We start from the raw sequence: 22,755 nt of genomic DNA on the forward strand, positions 1-22,755 counted from the left end.
CAAACACAATAACATTGATTTAAACACATTTCAGTATATATATATATAGAACAGTATTAAACACACTTTACCATTTATTCTAGTTGGTCAACCCAGATTTATATTACACATGTTGCTGTTGTTACAGATCAATATTTTAACAACATGAAATGGAGTTATTACACTGTCATACTACCTTCAATTTTAATAGCTGGAAATGTCAGTTTATTACAGAAATTTTATAAATTTCCATCTACATGTTACTTTATTAATTTTATTGGTAACACTTTAGAATAATGGTCCGTCATTAATAAGTAACTATGCAGGAAGTAATGCAGGACTAATGAGTAGTTCTACATTAACACTTCAGCTACTACTATTAACTAATATAGAAACAAGCTTAACTAATCAGTAAGTAATATCAAATTTAGAAGATAGTTCCTTATTAGCTAATCAATAATTAGAGAATGAGATTGGCATCATTAAGAACTAATAGGTAACTATGACAAATTATAAAGAATTACTAATTAATTGCTAATCACAACATTAAAGTGTCTGAGATGTGAGCAGTTGTCTTTTTTTACTCTCAACATGGTCGTGAAATGCATAATTAATTACTCAAGTGTTACCTAGTCACTATGCAGGAACTACTAGTGATCAGGACCATTATTTTAAAGTGAAAAACATCTTTTTCACTTTAAAATAATGGTCCAGATCACTAGTAGTTCTTAAAGATTGTCCTTTTTTACTCTCAACGTGGTCATAAAATGCATCACTAATTAATCAAGTACCTAGTCATTCTTCAAGAACTACTAGTGATCTGGACCATTATTTTAAAGTGAAAAAATATGTTTTTCACTTTAAAATAATGGCCCTGATCACTAGTAGTTCCTGCATAGTGACTATGGTAACACTTGAGTGATTATTGATGCATTTTATGACTATATTCAGAGTAAAAATTATGACTGATTACGTCTCAGACACGATAATGTTCTTTGTAATTTGTCCGTTAGTTAATAGTTATTAATAATGCTAATCTCATTAGGTAATTATTGATTAGCTAATAAGGAACTATCTTCTAAATTTGATATTACTTACTGATTAGTTAAGCTTGTTTCTATATTAGTTAATAGTAGTAGTTGAAGTGTTAATGTAGAACTACTCATTAGTCCTGCATTACTTCCTGCATAGTTACTTATTAATGACGGACCATTATTCTAAAGTGTTACCATTTTATTTTCAATGTGAAATTTGCACTTGTTTATCACAAATAAGGTTTTGCATTCTGGGTTGAAGTGTGGCAACAGCAGCAATAAGACTTCTCTCCAGGCTGAGTCTGTTTCTCTGTTTTGTCTTTATGTGTGTCATGACTGAAAATGTTACCTCACACAAATAGGTTGACCCAAAAGGTAGCAGTTCATACAGAGCACATTTTCCAATATCGGGGTACTCCTTCTCAGCATTGCACCAAAACTGTGTCAGTGATGTCTCTGAAAACATTAGTCTCAAACCCCTATCTGAGGACAAATCTATAAGTCTTTCCTGGAGACTAGCAGGAGCGGTCTGGATGCTGGTAGGTGGAAAAGGATTCCTTATCCAGTCAAGTTCAGAATTCTGAACCTCAATGTCTGGAAAGTATGATTTAAACTCAGAGGAAAGTTTGTTCACATGTGTCTGTACTGTCTGCAGAATGGCGACTTTATCAGCTCCACCATTTAAAAAATGTACATGTTCAGCTGAGGGAAACTACTGACATCCCCATCCTGACATTTCCTACTCCAGAGGTCAATTTTCTTCATGAAACTGGAAACTCGATCATACAGGTGTAGGACAGATGTGTCTTTACCTTGCAATTCCAAGTTAAAGTCATTAAGTCTTCTGAAAACATCCGCCAAGTAAGCTAAGTGGGCCAGCCAGTTGTAGTCCTTCAGCAGTGCTGCGCTTGGATGCAAGTGCTCAGAGAGAAAATCATAGACTTGCTCCCATAACTCAAACAGTCTCTGAAGCGTTTTTCCTCTCGAGAGCCAGCGTACATCAGTATGTAACAGTAATTGCTGGTGCTCAGAGCCGACTTCGTCACACAGTTTTTTGAATAGCCTGACATTCAGCGGTCGGGATTTGACAAAATTAATTATTTTAACCGTGTCATTAAAGACTTCGTGTAATTTGGGGCTCATTTGTTTTGAAGCTAGCGCCTCCCTGTGAATCACGCAGTGCATTGTTTTAATGCCGGGGTGTACCCGTTTCACGCGTGAGACGAATCCACGGATCCGCCCCGTCATTGATGCTGCACCGTCCGTGCATATGTGTGAGCAGCACAGCCAGTCCAATGAGTGCTCCGTGAAAAAAGAGTCCACAGCATTAAAAATATCCTCACCGGTGGTTTTGCCCAGCATTGGCTTACAGAAAAGTATATGTTTGTTGATCTCATCCTTGTCCTTGTAGCGAACAATTGCAACTAACTGTGATTCGCCGCTAATGTCAGTTGACTCGTCTAATTGCAAAGCAAAACAAGTGGCGTGTTTTAACTTTTCCACCACCTGCGCAACGATATCTTCAGCCATATCGTCAATTTGAAGGCATACAGTGTCATTAGATAAAGGCACCGTTTTAATTGCCTTTGCTGCTTTCTTGTCCAACATTGTTTCAGCAAGGATAGCTGCGGCTGGCACAATTAGTTCCTCTGCAATTGAATATGGTTTTTTAGATTTAGCCACAAGAAGTGACACCTCGTATGACGCAAGCAGGGAAGAACTGGACATCTGTGTTGCCGCTTTAAATTTTTCTTGACTTTTCTGGAATTCAGAATGTTTTCTGTGGAAAAATTCTGCCGTCTTACCTACACATGAAGAATCTTTAGTTGTCAGATGTCACTGCAAATGGGATGGTTTCATTGCATGGTTGGACAGGACCTCAACACACAGAAAACATAGTGGTTGTGGGGGCTCAGTCGTTGTAGCTGTAAACCCGAACATTTTATAATTGGTTTGATATTGACGTGTTTTTGTGTTGTCCATTTTTCTCATCTTTTCTGGTGGGCCGGAATTTTCTTGGTTTGTGTCAGCTCCACTGGTAGACGGTCCATCAAGTTTTTTAAGCCACCTCTCCTGTTATGAGCTGTTCGTTCCCGCGATGGGCCGCAAATGATTAGAAATGGCGGCCAATATGAAAATACAGTAACTTTAAATTTGCCTACATTACCCACCTTTCTGGTTTTGATATTTATTTTTACTGTGAATATACGATAAAATAATGTGTCAGTTTATGAAAACAAAATGTTTATTTTTTTTATAATGATTCTACGGACCTCCTGCAATTATGCCACGGACCACTAGGGGTCTGCGTACCCCCGGTTGAGAAACACTGATGTAACACAATTGCAGTGCAAGTGTGATCAGTTTGTATATAGCAGAAGTGTATGGGGGTATTTTTGTTCCAAAAATCCAAATAAATAGATTATGATCCACAAATAAGATTCACAAAAAATAATCATATGAACAAATGAATAGAATGAGATCCACAAATATAGAGTGGTGTGAAAAAGTGCTTGCCCCCTTCCTGATTTTTTTTTTTTTTTTTGCATGTTTGTCACACTTTAATGTTTCAGATCATCAAACAAATTTAAATATGAATCAAAGATAACACAAGTAAACACAACATGCAGTTTTTAAATGAAGGTTTTTATTATGAAGGGAAAACAAAATCCAAACCCACATGGCCCTGTGTGAAAAAGCGCTTGCCCCCTAAACCTAATAACTGGTTGGGCGACCCTTAGCAGCAACAACTGCAATCAAGTGTTTGTGATAACTTGCAATGAGTCTGTTACAGCGCTGTGGAGGAATTTTGGCCCACTCATCTTTGCAGAATTGTTGTAATTCAGCCACATTGGAGGGTTTGAGTGTGAACTGCCTTTTTAAGGTCATGCCACAGCATCTCAATAGGATTGAGGTCAGGACTTTGACTAGGCCACTCCAAAGTCTTCATTTTGTTTTTCTTCAGTCATTCAGAGGTGGACTTGCTGGTGTGTTTTGGATCATTGTCCTGCTGCAGAACCCAAGTTCACTTCAGCTCAAGGTCACAAACAGATGTCCGGACATTGTCCTTCAGGATTTTTTGGCAGACAGCAGAATTCATGGTTCCATTTATCACAGCAAGTCTTCCAGGTCCTGAAGCAGCATAACAGCCCCAGACCATCACACTACCACCACCATATTTTACTGTTGGTATGATGCTCTTTTTCTGAAATGCTGTGTTACTTTTACGCCAGACGTAATGGGACACACACCTTCCAAAAGTTCAACTTTTGTCTCGTCAGTCCACAGAGTATTTTCCCAAAAGTCTTGGGGATCATCAAGATGTTTTCTGACAAAACTGAGACAGGCCTTTGTTCTTTTTGCTCAGCAGTGGTTTTCGTCTTGGACTCTGCCATGCAGGCCATTTTTGCCCAGTCTCTTTCTTATGGTGGAGTCATGAACACCGACCTTAACTGAGGCAAGTGAGGCCTGCAGTTCTTTGGATGTTGTTATAGGGTCTTTTGTGACCTCTTGGATGAGTCATCGCTGCGCTCTTGGGGTAATTTTGGTTGGCCGGCCACTCCTGGGAAGGTTCACCACTGTTCCATGTTTTCGTCATTTGTGAATAATGGCTCTCACTGTGGTTCGCTGGAGTCCCAAAGCTTTAGAAATGACTTTATAACCTTTTCCAGACTGATAGATCTCAATTACTTTCTTTCTCATTTGTTCCTGAATTTCTTTGGATCTCAACATGATGTGTAGCTTTTGAGGATCTTTTGGTCTCCTTCACTTTGTCAGGCAGGTCCTATTTAAGTGATTTCTTGATTGTGAACAGGTGCATCAGTAATCAGGCCTGGGTGTGGCAGGTGTGATAAACCACAGTTAAGTTATGTTTTAACAGCGGGGGGCAAGCACTTTTACACACAGGGCCATGTGGGTTTGGATTTTGTTTTCTCTTCATAATAAAAACCTTCATTCAAAAACTGCATGTTGTGTTTACTTGCGTTATCTTTGATTCATATTTAAATTTGTTTGATCTGAAACATTAAAGTGTGACAAACATGCAAAAAAATAAAAAATCAGGAAGGGGGCAAGCACTTTTTCACACCACTGTATGTTAGGAGTTTCACAAAAATAAATTAAATTCACAAATATATAAAATGAGATTTGCTAATAAAAATCATATTCACAAATGTTATGTCACTAGCAACTCTGCCTGTATTTATTTATGAATTGCCACCTGTACATTTGTGAATTGCTTTCTGTGCATTTGTGGATCACTGCGCGCATTTGTGGATTCTGAAACAATTCTAGCATCACGACTGTAGACCATTCCACAAATAGGTTGACTCTACCCACTGACTACTCAAGCCAATCAAATAAAGGTCACATTGTGCTGGCCAATCTCAGCACACTCTCGCTACAACCAATCACGTTTTGCTTTACAATCGTGGGCGGTCACGTTGCTTAGAAAGGAAGTAAAGGGTTTGGTACAATGGTACAGATGTTTAAAATGTAGATTTCATTAGAACATTATTGTGTGTTATGGAAGCAAACTATTATATTTTATGCACCATTTAAAAATGACTTTTTAAACGTGTGACAGGTTGTTGAATTCCATAAAGATTATGCATTTAATTTAAAAGTAAAATGTCCAGAAGTCAAACACTTGATTATACAAATAATATTTCAAATGAATCAGACTTTAATAGAATTTGACTGTAAAAGTTTACAGCATCCAAAATAAATTAAAAAAATATATTTTTAAGCATTGCAACCTCTTTATTTGCATGATCCAAAACCATAGTACATGCTGCAGTGATGCCAAGGCTCGTACTGTTACATCACTGATGGTCATTCTGGCTCATATTTGGTATTATACAAGTGTGTATTAAACAATATTATATTGTGCAAGTGTGTTATTATAGCTACTGTAGAAGAGGACATCCATTTACTGCCGCTGACTCGTGCATGTACATGGATACTGATAATGTAAACGGACTTGAAATTTTTTTTAACTCCAGATAATTACTGTAAGAGATTATGCCTTTTCAGGGGGTGCTTAGTAAATTGGTAAACTTTCTATCCATAAGAAAGAAAACTGAACCGTAATAATGTGGACTACTCGTTCTCTTGTTCATTACTGCCATGATCAGTTTCACTCGGTAGACTATAATACCCGTCAAAATAAGAGTCAAAATATGTACAAAAACAAATGAGAAGATTAATCATAATGAAGTCTGTTAGATTTTGTAAACGGGGTGTTTTAATCACACAAACAGCACTTCAGCTCAATTAGAATGAAGCGCCCATGGTGGAATAGTACGGAGCTGAGGGAGCTCCTTTCAGGGGTGCAAAATGATTCTGTTCCTGCCCCAATTTTAAAGGAAAACATGATTGGTTGTAGCGAGAGTGTGCTGAGATTGGTCAGCGCAATGTGGCCGTTATTTGATTGACTTGAGTAGTCAGTGGGTGGAGTCGACCTATTTGTGGATTTGTCTGCAGTCATGACGCTAGAATTGTTTCAGAATCCACAAATGCATGAGGTGATTCACAAACGCGCAGGAAGAGATCCACAAATGTGCGCAGCGATCCACAAATGCACAGAAAGCAACTGACAAATGTACAGGTGGCGATTCACAAATAAATGCAGGCAGAGTTGTGCTTGTGACATTAAAAACATTATATTTGTGAATGTGTTTAGCAAATCTCATTTTATATATTTGTGAATTTAATTCATTTTTGTGAAGCTCTTAACATATATTTGTGGATCTCATTCTATTCATTTGTGCATACAATTATTTTTTTGTGAATCTCTTTACATTTATTTGTAGAACATGTGCTGCAGTTATGTTTGTAATGGGAACTGCGGACCAGGTTACAAGTTACATATAGGTTTTATTAAGAATTTATGAAAAACACGATCACTTAGTCTTTGCTTTCTTTTCCCCTCATTTTTAAAAGGCACTCAAGCTACCCCTCCTGATTATACCGAGATCAGCTCCAGACTGAAGAACAAATTAAAACAGGACTACAAGAAGATATTTAGAGGTAATTCAAAAGGAAAGGGTCAAAAGGAAAACTTGAACGATATCTTCACTGATTTATATTTGGTGGAGAATGAGACTGGAGGAAGAGTGAATGAACACGAGGTGAGACAGATGGAATTTAATCAAAAACAATGTGATGCCAAGGACACACCAATCCAGTGCAATAATATTTTCAAAGTCTGTGAGGATCAACAAAACAAAACGGTGCTGACTTTGGGGATCGCAGGGGTGGGGAAAACATTCTCTGTCCATAAATTTATCCTCGACTGGGCTGAAGGAAAAGAAAATCAGGATATAGCCTTCATTTTTCCTCTGCCGTTTCGTGAGATAAACCTGATTAAAGAGAATTGCAGTCTCATGGAACTGCTTAACAAACACTTCTTTTGTGATCCTAAAGAACTGCCCTCTCTTCCTGAAGGTGATGGCAGAATCTTGTTCATTTTTGATGGGCTGGATGAATGTCGCTTCACTTTGAACTTTAAAGAGGGTGACAGAATTACAGATGTTCACACAAAAACAACAGTGATTGAGATAATAATAAACCTTATCAAGAAACATCTGGTTCCTTCTGCTCTTATCTGGATCACATCCAGACCAGCAGCATCCAGTCTAATACCCCGTGACTACATTGATCAGGTGACTGAAGTGAGAGGATTTAACAATGAGCAGAAAGAGCAATACTTCAAAAATAACAGCAGTACTGAGGTTTCTGAAAAAATCATCAGTCACATCAAGAAATACAGGAGTCTGTACATCATGTGCCATATCCCTGTCTTCTGCTGGATCTCTCTCACTGCTCTTCAAGAGAACAATGACAAAACACCCACAACTCTCACAGGAATGTACACAAGCTTCTTAATTTCTCAGCAGCAACAGATGAAAAAAAAATACTGTGATGACCCTGAACCCAAAGCCAATGCAATGTCTTTTGATGAGATAATTCTGAAGCTTGGGAAACTGGCCTTTCAACAGCTGAAGAAAGGAAACCTGATTTTCTACAAAGAAGATCTTGAGGAATGTGGACTAGATGTCAGTGAAGGGTCTGTCTACTCTGGGTTATGTACACGAATGTTTCAGGAGGAAAAAGCTGTTTCAGAAAGAAACATTTACAGCTTTGTACATCTCAGCATCCAGGAGTTCCTTGCTGCTCTTTATGTGTTTTTGATTAACAGAGACAAGAATGAAAACCCATTTGAATCATGGACAGAAAAACTGACATGGAATCTCTTCACAAAGCCACTGTTTAAACTTCATAAGTCTGCAGTCAACAAGGCTTTACAAAGCAAGAACGGACATCTGGACCTTTTCCTCCGGTTCCTTCTGGGTCTCTCACTGGAGTCCAATCAGAGTGACCTGAAGGAACTACTGCCAAAACTGAAGCTGAAAACAGAGAACCTTAAAGACACCATTGACTATATCAAACAGACAATAGAGAAGGAGAAATCAGTAGAGAGGACCATCAATCTCTTCCACTGTCTGAGTGAACTGAAAGATGACTTTGTGGAGGAAATACAGAAGAATTTGAGCTCAGGAAATCTTTCAGCACAGAATCTCTCCTCTGCTCAGTGGTCTGGTCTAGTGTTTGTGCTCCTCATGTCAGAAGAGACTCAAGAGATGTTTGAACTGCAGAAATACAGAGGATCTGATGAAGCACTGATGAGACTGCTGCCAGTGATCAAAAACACCAGAAGTGCACTGTAAGTGTCTACCGTACATTCATTTATACCAACTGTTAGTCATTTTTATTGGGTCTTTATTTTACATGAGTGACTTGTTGGCCAAGATGAATAAATATTCTTAATTGTATCATAAATTAACTTTTTCCCTGCCAGCATTTTTTTTTTTTTTTGCCAGCCACTGCCAGGATTTTTGAAAATTTTCAAGGCCCCCAGAATACTTAGTTGAATGAATATCTGAACATACAATATGTCAATAAAGAACAGACCCCCTGCTATTTTACTTTTTACATTCTTTTTTGTCAACACTTAAATTTAGTTTAAAAAAAATTTAAACATTCACCAAAGGTGAGAAAATCATGTTTTTATCAAAGACTACATCTGGATCAGATTCAGAATGGTGATCAAAATATAGAGTAGATTGCATACATAAACACCCCTGAAGCTTGCACAGTCTTATCCCTCTTTGTGATTTCATCTCATTTTCATTAATAAATCAAAAGCTTTTGATTTTTTTTATCAAAAAATCTTTTTGATTTATATGCTGTTTAATGTTTGACTGCTTTAGCTTGCATGTATATCATCAATGCTTCTCTTGATTCCTTCTGATTCTTCTTTGCCTGTGTTTTGATCTAGAGGTCGCGTACTCTTTAAAAACAAATGTATAATAGCGCCCCCTACCATATACCAGTGAAAAAACGGATTGCTGGAAAATGTTATCAATGGTAGGGAAGCGTTGTGTAATGAATTACGGAAAATCTTTTCAATGGTAGGGAAACTGAAAATACTATTTTGATGTTTTAAGAGAAAATAGTTTTAGCTTTGCTTATATAACTACAGTCAAAGGTTTTTCTAAGCTATCTATGCTCCAGATTATAAACTCTACCTAATAAGCATAAATATTGCTGTTTGTTTTGTTCTCTACACAGGTTACATAGCTGTAACCTAACGGCTCAGTCCTGTGAGAGTTTATCTTCAGCTCTACAATCCTCAATCTCTTTCCTGAGAGAGCTGGACCTTAGTAACAATGACCTGCAGGATTCAGGAGTGAAATTTCTTTCTGATGGACTGAAGAGTCCAAACTGTCAGCTGCAGATTCTGAGGTTTGAGTCAAATACTTTATTTATTGCATTAATAAATAAAAGCCCCAATAATATTTATTCTGTAAACAAATATTTTTGTATTTCTTGTTCAGATTTTCCAAATGTAATCTCACTGCTCAGTGTTGTGAGAGTTTGTCTTCAGCTCTTCAATCCTCCAACTCTGTCCTGAGAGAGCTGGACCTGAGTAACAATGAGCTGCAGGATTCAGGAATCAAGCTGGTCTCTGATGGACTGAAGAGTCCAAACTGTCAGTTGAAGACACTGAGGTTTGAGTTCAAATACTTTAACTATTTATTTTGCAGTAAATTAATTAGTACAAGTAACACTAATATTTATTCTATAATTACTTTGTGTATTTCTTGTTCAGATTTTCCACATGTTGTCTCACTGCTCAGTGCTGTAAGAGTTTGTCTTCACCTCTACAATCCTCAAACTCTGTTCTGAGAGAGCTGGACCTGAGTAGCAATGACCTGCAGGATTCTGGAGTGAAGTTTCTTTCTTATGGACTGGAGAGTCCAAACTGTCAGCTGGAGATACTGAGGTAAATGATTTTAAAAGTATTAAATAATATCACAATAAATTATTCTTGTCACAGAATGTGGCATCTGCTCTCAATGGAATGCCAGGACAAGAGACAATAAAACAACATTTGCAGGAATGTGATTTTCTTTCATGGACTGTGATTTTTTCCCCCCCAAGATTTTATGAAGTATGCAATATGGCTTTAACCTTCTGGGGTCTGAGGTGTTTTCGGGCCCTGGAAGTGTTTTGCCCTGAAATTTGTGCTTATTTACATTACATATACATTTTAATAGCTAAAGTCTGATTATGGTGTATTTAGCACAAACTCTGCTATAAGATGTGAGCAGGATGTATGTAAAAGTTGTAAAAGTATGTAAATGTAAAATGTAAACTCTCTCTCTCTCTCTTGCATTATCATCAACATATATAGCGAATTACACAGAAACACTTGTTACAACTAACAGTAAACAAATATATAAAAACCTTATGCCCTTTTGGGTGGAGCTTAATAAACTGATAAACTTTATATCCATAAATCTACTCCGATGAACTGTAATAAAGTGCTCTCACCTTCAGTACTGCCGTATCCAGTATCGCTCTGAAAAACTGTATCGACTGTAAAGTGGATCACTAACAGTTTGTACTGATCTATCCTTAAGTAACAAATTTTTAACACAACATCTGCTTTGTATTGTCACTTTGTATTGACGTTCATTCACAAAGCAGTCCGGTGTGAAATGATTCACACAGACAAGCTAATTTCGGTAGAGTTGAGGGAGCATTTTCTTCGAAAACAAAACTAATTCACCTCGTCTTCAGCAGCTCAGATTTCAGGAGTAAATGGAAAGAGCTTTGTAGATCAATCCATCCATCTACAGAACACCTAAAACGCTTGGGAGACATTCTTGTCAGTGTAGCAATGACGGACTGTGTACAACTCATTGTGAACTTGCTCAGGGCGGTTCTATGTTAAAACAGCAGTGTCTGTTAACATTCGTGGCCGGGGCCTGTGGCTAATGTGACATCACATTGCCAGGAACCTGCAAACGGCTTGTTCTGAGACACTGCTTATGATTTATGGGGATTAAAAAAAAAAAAAAAAAAAAAAAAAAGAGTGGTTGGATTTTTATCATTACACGGTGGTTGTGTACACACTCCAAACACCATGCAGAAATGAATTTTGCATAATAGGTCCCCTTTAAATTATAAATTGAAACTTAGACTATAGTGGCATTCATTATAAGGCAGAAATGAATTTATTTAAAGCAAAACTGAATTGGGCTCACATAGCCTACCTCTCTCATTCGGGAAGAATCCAAACATTTCCAATGTAACATTGGTTGCTGAACATTGGTTTTTTCAATATCCACGTAAAACAACATCCTTCGCATGCACAAAAAAGTGTTTGGTTGGGCGTTTCGCGTGCCAACTGGTACAGATGTACTCCTATAGCAGACCACTAAACTAAGCAGTGTAACTTTGTCTGCACGCTAGAATTGATATGTAGCATCTCCGTGTGTAAGTGAGGTGCCTGTGCGAATAAGTGGATTTAATAAAATGAAGATAAACATTTTAATAAATAATGAAAATGAATACAACGCGTCAAATGAGCGTAGCCTGTACTAGCCCTACTTGATTTGACCGTAGCCACTGCTCACGCTAACATTGATAAATGCCAAATTTTGTGTGGAAATGAGCATACGCACAGTTTTCTGGCATATGATCGTTTGATAAATGTGGGCCATTGAGATCAGCACAGTGAAAAATGTAACCAGCTTATCCCAAAAACTTAAAGAGTCATCAACTAAAATGGCTCATCAGTTTAAACCTAAAATGTCCATCTTAGCATCTCACTGGCCATGTTTATATACACCCAAATAATCTATTTGTAATTGGATTGACAGCTCAATCAGATTGAAAAATGTTCATGTAAACACCTTAATCAATCCGATTGAGCTTGATCCAAATGAGATTTCGGTCAGATTGGAAGAGGTGGTTTATTCCTTTTCTAATCCGATCCTACAGCAAAAAATTACCATGTAAACGCTTGAATCAGATTACTTCTTCAGTCGTATTCAGAAGTCTCTGGGGCACATGCGCAGTGCAATGTTGACATGCATTAAGCAGTGCGCAAGTTCAAGTTCACGTCTGTAGTTGTAAAAACATTGCTGATTTATGAATGTGTATGCCAACTGGGCAAAAATAACAATGAGCTCTGTTGGTGTCACATCCATGGTTGTCTCCGCAAATGTGACTGAAATGACGTCACACGCAGAGCGCGTGTGCAAAAGTTTTAATCGGAATGTATATAAAACACATTTAAACAGATATTTGAATCAGATTACAATGTTTAGAGTACATGTAAACAGATCTGCAATCTGATTTATTTCATTCGGATTGACTAAAATCAGTGCATGTAAACGTAGCCACTGAGTATCAAGCAGTTATCTCAGATAAATTTCACAAATCTCAATAGGCAAAAATCTTCTCTCTAATCAATAAACTGTAATATATGTAACGATGTAGCGGTTATTAATCAATTTATGGGTGGAATATGAATATAATAATTCACGAGGTTTTATGAATTATTATGCACATATTGACCCAAGGGGGAATTAAACATATATTGTGAATCAATTACAACGAATTATAATTGATTACATATATGATTAGTTCAGGTTCAATAATTATTTAGAGAAACTACCAGCTCGTCCACCAAACCGCTGCTTCTCATAGAATATTATGACGGAGTTATTCTCTGGCCATGAGAACAACTTGCTATTATAGCATCAAAGCATAAAACGATCGAAAAACGTTAAAGTGACTTGGTCTTCAGTTGAAAGAACAAACAGAACAATCGAGCGTGAATAACGTTTTAATATATGCAAACTACGACTAACACAGAGGTTATACGTCTAAATATATATACAAGAATATACACACATATGTACAAGAGTGGAAGTAGAGAGGGAAAGAGAGAAGGCAAGTAGCAAACTTACAAACAGTCCTTGAAGCCAGCACGGAAATCAGTTTCATCATCTAAGATTGAGAAAACGGCAGTATACTTGCATTGGTTGTGCGTGTCGAATTTCAGTTTAGCGCTGGTGCAGTTCTTTACTGACTTGAGAGTGAGTTTCGCTGGAAGATGGCGGTCCCGAAGGTGAGCGCAATGGCAGCGCGTGGTCACCGGAGACGTCCGGGAGAGACGTGCACGAGGTGCTCGTGAGACAATCGGGAGAACCAAGGAGACGGTGTGTGTCGTTGTTTTTAATGGAAACCCAAGCTAACACACCTCCTGAATTGTAGCGGCCAATAGATGCGCAGCACTATTTGGCGGGCAAAGTTCCTTTGTTTGGTCTCCTAGCTGAATTTGCATACTTAATGACTATCAGATCGGATTTCGAGATGGAGTACGTTCTTCACAGTATCATTAGACACATAGAAAAATGCATTTGTCAGCTATGTGACATATCTCAGTGAATAGCTCGAGTCCGGAGCTTTACGGAGAGATCAAACTCGATACATCAGAAATGCATATAAAAGAAGTTTACAGACAAAATTCTATCAAAATGCACACTAGCACAAATACACTCATTTAAACACTAGGAAACATGCATACGCTTCAAAATACAGGATGGGTATATGTTGGCATAGTTGTATTTTACATATACAGTCAAAAATGTATGTTTGTGTGTTTCTGTATGTGCCTGTGTGTGGTCAGTCTCTGGGGGGGGTGCTCCTTTTGAAGTCACCAAAGTGAGGAAGTTGGAGTTTTCTGTTTACCCTCACGGGTCCACAAAGGTGTCAAGTGGGCTCGTCTTATGCAGACTGGTCGGAGCCGATTTAGTGATTAACGAACACAGTTCATCAGGTTAAAAGCGTTCTGAAAACTCCAAAGTTTATTGATTATCCTGATACATGTGCATATGCTACAAAACCATCAAATACGTTTTACATCAAAGCAAATTACTCAAATTGAAATGGCAACACAGTTAAGATTCCCAGCAGACTCTAAATAAAATAGCGGTGATGGCAGATATATATCCCCAAAGTCTTTTCGGCCTAGCAGTGCCACATTCGGGTCATGGCGCCAAAGATGTAACCCTCTCTCTCTCACGCTTACTGGTCTCTAGCACCGCCGCTGCTACTCTGTGCTGTGCCAGGTACGTTCATGGGTGGTGGTAAAGGGAGGGGATGTGGACACAGGGGGGGTGAAACTGCTTATTTCAATAGCCAAAAATCTAAACTATATGCATCGTGCCTGACACCTAAATGAACACTTTATAGTTGATTTTATGACTATAAGTCATTCTATTCAAATGCAGTTGATGTTGGAATTGTGTATCTTATGACTTGTGTTAGTTTCTAAATACATCTATTTCATGCATGGATTTCTTCCAACAGCACTGAATGAAGTAGTGTGGGCATCTAATGCCTGTATGTGGAACACCTTTAAGATCTCAGCTAGGGTGTAAAATTAACACTACATGCCAAATTGTAATTATATGAAATGGTGTTACTCATCAGTGGACTGGCAATTTTTTAAATGAATTCTAACAATGCATGGTTGGGAGAACAGGATGTGGTTTAGTATGAATATCACATTTTTAAGGTTGAGAAGTAATTATATAATTTACATGCAAGCAACTCATGATCCTGTTTTCAGTGTTTGAGAGTGGCTCAATTCACAGTAAATCAGTGGTCTCAAACTCAGATCCTGGAGAGGGCCACTGTTCTGCAGAGTTTAGACTCAGCCAGCTCCAACTCACCTGCCTGGAAGTTTCTAGGGTCCCACTTTATATTAAGTGGCCTTAACTACTATGCACTTACATCAAAAAATAAGTACAATGTACTTATTGGGTTCATATTGAATTGCAAAACACTTTTGCTGCTATTGAGGTGGGATACAGGTAAGGTTAGGGAAAGCTTTGGTGGGTTGGGTAGGTTTAAGGGTAGGGGTAAGGTGTAAGGGATGGGTCAACAGTGTAATTATAAATGTACAGAAATTAATTACAGATGTAATTACATGCAGGTGTTTTTAAAATATAAGTACAATGTAAAAACATGTATGTACACAATAAGTGCACTGTATCAAATGATTAATTTAAATGTAAGTACATAGTAGTTAAATCCACTTAATATAAAGTGGGACCATTTCTAGTAATCCTGAAGACCTTGATTAGCTGGATCAGGTGTGTTTAATGAGTTTTGGCTGTTAAACTCTGCAGGGTAGTGTCTCTCCAGTAGCTGAGTTTGAGTTCACTGCAGTAAATGCTGCTCCTCACAAAATCCTGCAAGTGAGTTTGGTCCACTCATAAAATGGATTTGAAAATGCAGCATGCACCAAGCATTCCACCAAACAAATCTTCCTAACAATTGAGAAACATTAAGGTGCGTCACTAGTACGGGTGAAACGGTTCTCGGTAAAAAAAAAAAAAATCAAACCGTACCATTCTGCATACTCAGTTCGGTACGCACTTGCACCGCGGTTCATCTCATATCTGATGACGCATATGCATCTATAATATGGTTTGTAGAAAATAAAACAGACAGACAGAGTTAGGCTAATTTATGTTTCTGTTGATGGATACGCATTCTGGCTTCCCCTAAACTTTGTTCAATGCGAGGGCCGTATGCTCTATAACATTTGACTAGCCATTTACCCTCATCACCCGTTGTTGATAGCGTGCAAACGCAGGTGAGACCTGAGCAGCACACAATGCTTTCTGCATTTAAACTAAACTAAATTAAGCCTTGCCAAATTTAACATTCAACTGCAAGGCGTAAAAGCAACCTTACACTTGTGCTGTGAGAAGATTTGTGCACTCATCCGAATCGTGCACACGGAAGCACGTGTACAGCGCATTCTTATATTCTTGTTCTTATTTTCTTAATTTTTATTTTACAGTAGTAATTTTTTTTACCAGAACATAGCACATACCGAACCATACTAAAACCGTGAGCCTAAAACCATGATACAAACCGAACCATGGGTAATCTGAATCGTTGCACTAGTATTTTATTGTTGTTAGCTCCCTGCAATTTTCTGCTAAAATAAAATATTTAGTTATTTTAAACTTTTTTTTAAGGGAAACAAAGAAAAAAATTGTTAGCAAATAGAATTCATTGCAAAGTAATGCATTTGTACTGTTTGCAAATATATTTTATTAAATATGTATACATTCAACTCATATTAGTGTCTAATATGACACTAATATGTCTAATAGGCTGAAAATTACTTAATGTTTCTTGTAATTTTATTCAATTACAAATTACATGAATTATGTAAATATTTAATTAATATTTCTAAAATAATGTCTGATGACCACAACATTTAAAAAAGTAAATGAATACACATTTGTGAATCTACAGAAAATAGCAGCAACAAAAACAAACTGCACAGGTCAGTAGGTGATAGTGACTGATCTGATTGCCAAATTAATGTCATGTGGACTGTGTGTGTTTGTAGGTTGTCTGGTTGTATGGTGACAGAGGAAGGCTGTGGTTATGTGTCTTCAGCTCTGAGTTCAAACCCCTCACACCTGAGAGAGCTGGATCTGAGCTACAATCACCCAGGAGATTCAGGAGTCAAGCTGCTTTCTGAAAAACTGGAGGATCCGACCTGTAAACTGGACAAACTCAAGTAAGTCGAGCAGCGACTCCCAAAACAACATTACCATCTTCACGTATTATAAACCAGTTTGATTTTATTTTTATTACAAAAGTTGAGACTTAAAGGGTCATGAAACCCCAGAACACATTTTTGAGATGTAAACAGATATGTACAGATTTGCATGTCACTGAAAACTCTAATAGCACTCATAAAGTTTATCAACAAGATGAAATTGGTTATTTTTGCATTTTTCTGATTTTTGTACTTCTGTTATGAAAAGCAAAGTTGAAGCTATGTCACAAATCTATTAGATTCAGGCCTCAATATATAATATATCTAAAATATTAAAGTAAGAATATTATAGAAAATAAATTTAAAAACATTGATTTCATCATATCTATTACCACATTGAACTCACTGTTGTGGCCTCAGACATTTCTTTGAGAACCTTTGAGAAATCTTTCTTTTGATCAGTTCTGAAATTAAATTTGGTGCCTTTTTTTGTCAGTCTGTGCAGAGGTTCTAAGATACTTGCAAACTGAGGTATGAAACAGCTACTATAGGCAGCTAAACCAAGAAAACTTCTCTCCTCTGATGCATTTTCAGGCTCTCTTACCTCCACAACAGCTCTCACCCTCTCTGCCGTCAGGCCTATGCCTTTCTCTGACAACAGCATGCCCATAAACACCAATTTGTCCATGTTTAACTGGCACTTTTCTACATTCAGAGTCAAGCCACAGCTTTCCATTTTGCATTTGCGATAATATTGCGATATGACAAAGCGCAATTTTTTTGAACCACAAAGGCTGCAATTACACGCTCGCCACTTGACGCAAGAATAAGCAGTCTGCAGAGGAAGCATCAGCTTGGCTCGCTACACATATGCCTGGCCTACAGGAAAGCACAGTTTATATTTAATCTATCTACGAACCATCCACAAATAATCTTTAATAAAGTTCAGAAAGGTTGAAGTGAATTTGGACATTCGCATATTTCATTGTACAGGAAGGATGTGCTGTGAGAAATGCGCTCTTTTCTGATGCTTGCAGTGTTGTCTTGCTTGCCGGTATTTTCCTTAAAAATGCTTTACAAATGCTGCCTCAGTTATGTTATGTCAATTTCAAATGCTGACATGCGCTTTTTGAAGAGTGCTTATGCATATAGCTGTGTGTGACTCCTTTTAAGTCGTTAAATATACTTGCATCTCAAAATTCTTTTTTTGACGCGAAATTAATGTAAACTCAGTCAGTTATGTCTTAAGCAATCAAACAGACACGACAAACCACATCTTATATTTAAAAAGAGATCTGTGCATTATTGTGAATACAGTGTATTAGATTTCCCACTCTCTATGATGTCATCATAAGAATCAACAACAGTAAAGCTGAGAAAGAGAAAAATCACAAACAGCCCTTTTTATTATTTACTAGCTTTTACCCTGGTAAACAGACAAGGCTTAGTTTAGTTTAGTTTAGTTTTTAAGGGGAAATGCTCATTAAAAAACATTATTAGCTCAAAAGGCTAATTTTTCATCTGTAGACCCTTGACAGAATGTTAAAAAGTCACCCTAAAACAAAGACAGCATCATTACACATATACATATCATAAAAAAAACAACAAAAAAAACACAAATGCACAGTAAAAAGCTCTACTAAAATACAAAATATAAGTACATTATCTAGACAAAATAAAAATATAAGGGAAGGAAGAGAAAGAGAGTGAAAGAAAGAGAAAGACAGAGAGAGAGAAAGAGAGATGGCAAGAGGAAAAAGAAACATAGCCAAGAGCAATTTGTACAAGAAAATCTATTTTTGTCAAGAATACAATACTAATGTTGACTATGCTTTTGTCAGTAACCATTTTTTGAGATGAAACTGAAAAGAACCAAAAGTTTGTAATCTTCTAATTGTTGATGGGAAGGAGTTCCATTCCCTTGCAGCTTTGACTGAAAATACAGACCAACTGAATTTATATCTTTTGAGAGGAGTAATACAGTCCCCTCTTTCCCCACCCCTTGTAGATCAGTGAGCAGTTGTTCTAATATTCACAAACTGTTTTAGTGTTGAAGTCAGGCTGTGTATAGTCTTAAATAGTAGACAAATATGTTACATATTTAATCAAGTTATCCCAGCTTAGCAACTTGTATTTTTTTAATATTGAACAATGATGAAACTGAACTGATTTCTGATCGAGAGTTTTTAGTGATTGTTTATACAAAGACTCCAGTGGTTTCAAAGTAGTTATACTAGCTTGCGACCAAGTAGTTAAACAGTAAGAGATATGAGAAATAATCATGGAATGCACATACATCAAAGTGGACTCAGACAACATATAATCGTGAATAAATCTAAAATTTTATAGACTAAATCTGACCCAGTTACAGACCTTTTTAACCTGAGCCTTAAAATGAAAGTTTGGAATCAGTCAGAACACTAAGGTACTTATATTCAGATACAACTTGTAATCTTTCCCCTTATTCAAAAACATCTGGCACTACACTTAAACTATTAGTATTGGTAAAGAACATACTCACTGTTTTAGAGATATTTAACTGTAAACAGCAATGTTCTAGCCAAGCTGTAACATGAACCAGGGATTCTTCTTTGCAACTTGTGACACACTACTTCCGTGTATATAAATAACAGTGTCATCCGCATACATTTGAACGTTAGTGTTAGGACAGACGGATGGAAGATCATTGATGTACAACATAAAAAGTAAAGGACTCAGAATAGATCCTTGTGGAACACCAGTGGATATACTTAGAGGGGCTGATTTATAATTTTGTATACTAACACACTGTGTGAGACCTGACAATTATGATTCAATCCAACTTAAAAGTATGTGGAGAGAAGTTAAAACATAATAATTATTGCATAAGAATTCTGTGGTTTACCGTGTCAAAGGCCTTCCTGAGGTCAAGAAACACAGCCCCGACAACCCCTCCTTTATCTAATAGAGACTTGACTTTTTCAGTGAAGTAGCAATTTGACATCTCAGTTGAATAGTTTGCTCTGAAACCAAACTGCATTGGATGTAAAGTAGAGGTCTGCATTCCTGTGGCTCTCCCCCAGGAACCGCAGGACCCAATAAGATTTCTTGCTGAGCAGGATTAAATTTTGAATGAAAGGAGGATTGCGGTCAGTCCCAGGTGTGAAAAAAATACACTTCTATAATGTACTTAAAGTGCTCTATTTTCACACACTAATTTTGTACTTAATATACTAAAAATTCTTCTTTAGTACTATTTAAGATAATCTTAAGAACATCTAAGTGTACTCAACTGTGCTATTTTGAGACAACATGAAATATGAACTAAAATGTTCTTTTAACATACTATCTCTGTATTTAAAAAATGTATTTAGATACCACTTATAGTACATTTGAACCCATAGTGTACTACTCATCTTCATCTTCATGTGTGATTACACAACCTGTGTGTTACATCCTAATTAAACTAAGGCCTAGTCATGGCTTAATCTAAGCCCTGTCTTATATTAGTTTATTTAAAAATCTTAACATGCAATTGTTTTAATTACATTTTTAATGTGTAATTATTTTAAAAAGTACTTATAATTACTTATGTAATTAAATAATAAAGTTTTATTAAGACTAATCAATAAAAATAAAAGATCAAGAATCGTTTTGGAATCTAACTGCCACTCTTGGAATCGAATCGTGAGGTTTATACAGATTTCCACCACTACAATGATTTATTGCTTGTCTTTGTTAAATAATACAGAAGATAAAGAGCATTAAAAAAAATAAATAAATAAAAAAGAAAAACTGCCCCAATGTGTCGCTTATCTGGATTATTTTGTTTTCATTATCACTGAAAGCCAATGTTATAATTAAAATAAAAAATCATTTGATTTTGTGTTTGTTTACTGATTGAATGTGACTCTGTGTGTTTTCTAGTGTGGATCATGGAGGAGAATCCAGGATTACAGCAGGGCTACGAAAATGTATGTCTACACACACAGACACACACAACAACACACAGCTTCAGTGATTGTTGTGGTGTTATAAATGTCTCTCTTCTTGTGTTCAGATGCCTGTTCTCTCACACTGGATCCAAACGTAGCACACAAGCATCTGAGTCTGTCTGAGGAGAACAGAAAGGTGACATGGGTGGAAGAGTCTCAGCCGTATCCTGATCATCCAGACAGATTTGATAGTTATGCTCAGGTGTTGTGTAGTGAGAGTGTGTGTGGACGCTGTTACTGGGAGATTGAGTGGAACAGTAGTGCTAATGTGTCTATATCAGTGTCATATAAGAGCATCGGCAGGAAGGGATATGGTAAAGAATGTGTGTTTGGAAATAACGATCAGTCCTGGAGTTTAAACTGCTCTTCCTCCAGTTACTCATTCAAACACAATTCCATAGTGGCTAAACTCCCTGTAGAGCCCATCAGCAGTAGAATAGGAGTGTATGTGGATCACAGTGCAGGAACTCTGTCCTTCTACAGTGTCTCTGGAGATACAATGAGCCTCATCCACACAGTCCTGACCACATTCACTCAACCGCTCTATCCTGGGTTTACTGTTGGTTATAAAGGATCATCAGTGAAACTGTGTTGATGAATCAGAACAGATTCTAGAGAGAGTCTACCCATAATGCTTTGAGATGTCATACAGTCTCTTCTTTATTCTTAATTACTTCAATAATGTGTGATTGAAATAACATGTCAGAATAAATGTGTGTAATATATCCAGACAGATCAATGCGTGTGACGATCTGTGTATCTGTGCTTTTCTCAACCTACAGTTGTGTTTTTTACTGTAACCTCACATCAGTCATTTGTATTATATTATCATTGATTTTTCTCTATTGTTTGTAATAAAAAGTCAAATCATCACGTTTCACCATACACAGATATGCATAAGTCTGCACATGATGACATAACAGAGGTAAAGCCATATTAAATTATTATAGGATCTATTTCAAGCAGTTAAAGAACATGCCAGAATATTTTTTAAATTATTTATTTTTCTTTTGAGTTTTAAAATGTTTTAATGACAGTATATTCATTGAACAAAAATCAATTATCTTATTTACTAAAATATAGAAAAAGTTTAAAATATGTACAAACTTTACTGAATTGAGTAAAAGTATTACCTTAGATATGCAAATATTACTGTAGGAACTGTGGACGAACCAGACAAATGAATCATTCAGATGATTCTTTCAAAACATAATTCTAATTCAGAATTGAGGTTCCGGCTCCGGCCCGTCTGCAGATAAAGCCAGGCTGATTACTTTTACGACACATGCTTCCTGATAGCAGAAGCGACATACCAAAGGGTCACCCAAGAAGACAAAGTTTCTTTGATCATCAGAGCAAAGAAACAGAGAGACAATCCAGACCCTTTTGTTTCCTTACTTCACAGGAAAGCCAAAGAGACTGTTGAACAAATAAATCTGCTTCAAAATTGTTCCAACAATTTTAACGGACTTATCAAACATCTTTTAACTACATACATTTTGCATTATGTGTCCACAAGTACTACCTGTAAACAGTTAGGCTTTAGAACACTCACAATTCATGTAAATGTGTTAACTCTTGACTGAATGACTGAAAGTATGCCTTATTTGGACTTGATCTATTTCTTTTCATCTTTCTTAAATCATGGCTTGAATGAAATCTGTTTAAAATGTATTGTATTCCATTTAATAGCAATTATGTTAAAATGGCACTCTCTGCTGAAGCAGAAACAGGATGTAACACTTATGTTTTATTGGGGTCAGAGGAAGGCCCTCTTGAAACAGGACAATGTCTGATTGGCCAGGACTCCTCA

General features: G+C 36.9%; 1 protein-coding gene across 2 annotated transcripts in view; it reads left to right on the top strand.

Moving 5' to 3' along the window:
- LOC125244568 (NACHT, LRR and PYD domains-containing protein 12-like) overlaps positions 1-21,827 on the top strand; it is a 34,145-nt gene extending 12,318 nt beyond the window's left edge. For both annotated transcript variants that reach the window (XM_048154656.1, XM_048154657.1), the window contains 7 exons: positions 6,957-8,739; positions 9,648-9,821; positions 9,914-10,087; positions 10,189-10,362; positions 16,813-16,986; positions 20,875-20,921; positions 21,008-21,827. In XM_048154656.1, coding sequence (XP_048010613.1) covers positions 6,957-8,739; positions 9,648-9,821; positions 9,914-10,087; positions 10,189-10,362; positions 16,813-16,986; positions 20,875-20,921; positions 21,008-21,537 — 3,056 coding nt within the window. In that variant the 3' untranslated portion in view covers positions 21,538-21,827. The remainder of the gene's footprint in view (positions 1-6,956; positions 8,740-9,647; positions 9,822-9,913; positions 10,088-10,188; positions 10,363-16,812; positions 16,987-20,874; positions 20,922-21,007) is intronic.
- Positions 21,828-22,755: the final 928 nt, after the last annotated feature.

Source organism: Megalobrama amblycephala, linkage group LG14 (assembly GCF_018812025.1).
Source record: "Megalobrama amblycephala isolate DHTTF-2021 linkage group LG14, ASM1881202v1, whole genome shotgun sequence".
In the NCBI taxonomy this organism is placed as follows: Eukaryota; Metazoa; Chordata; class Actinopteri; order Cypriniformes; family Xenocyprididae; genus Megalobrama; species Megalobrama amblycephala.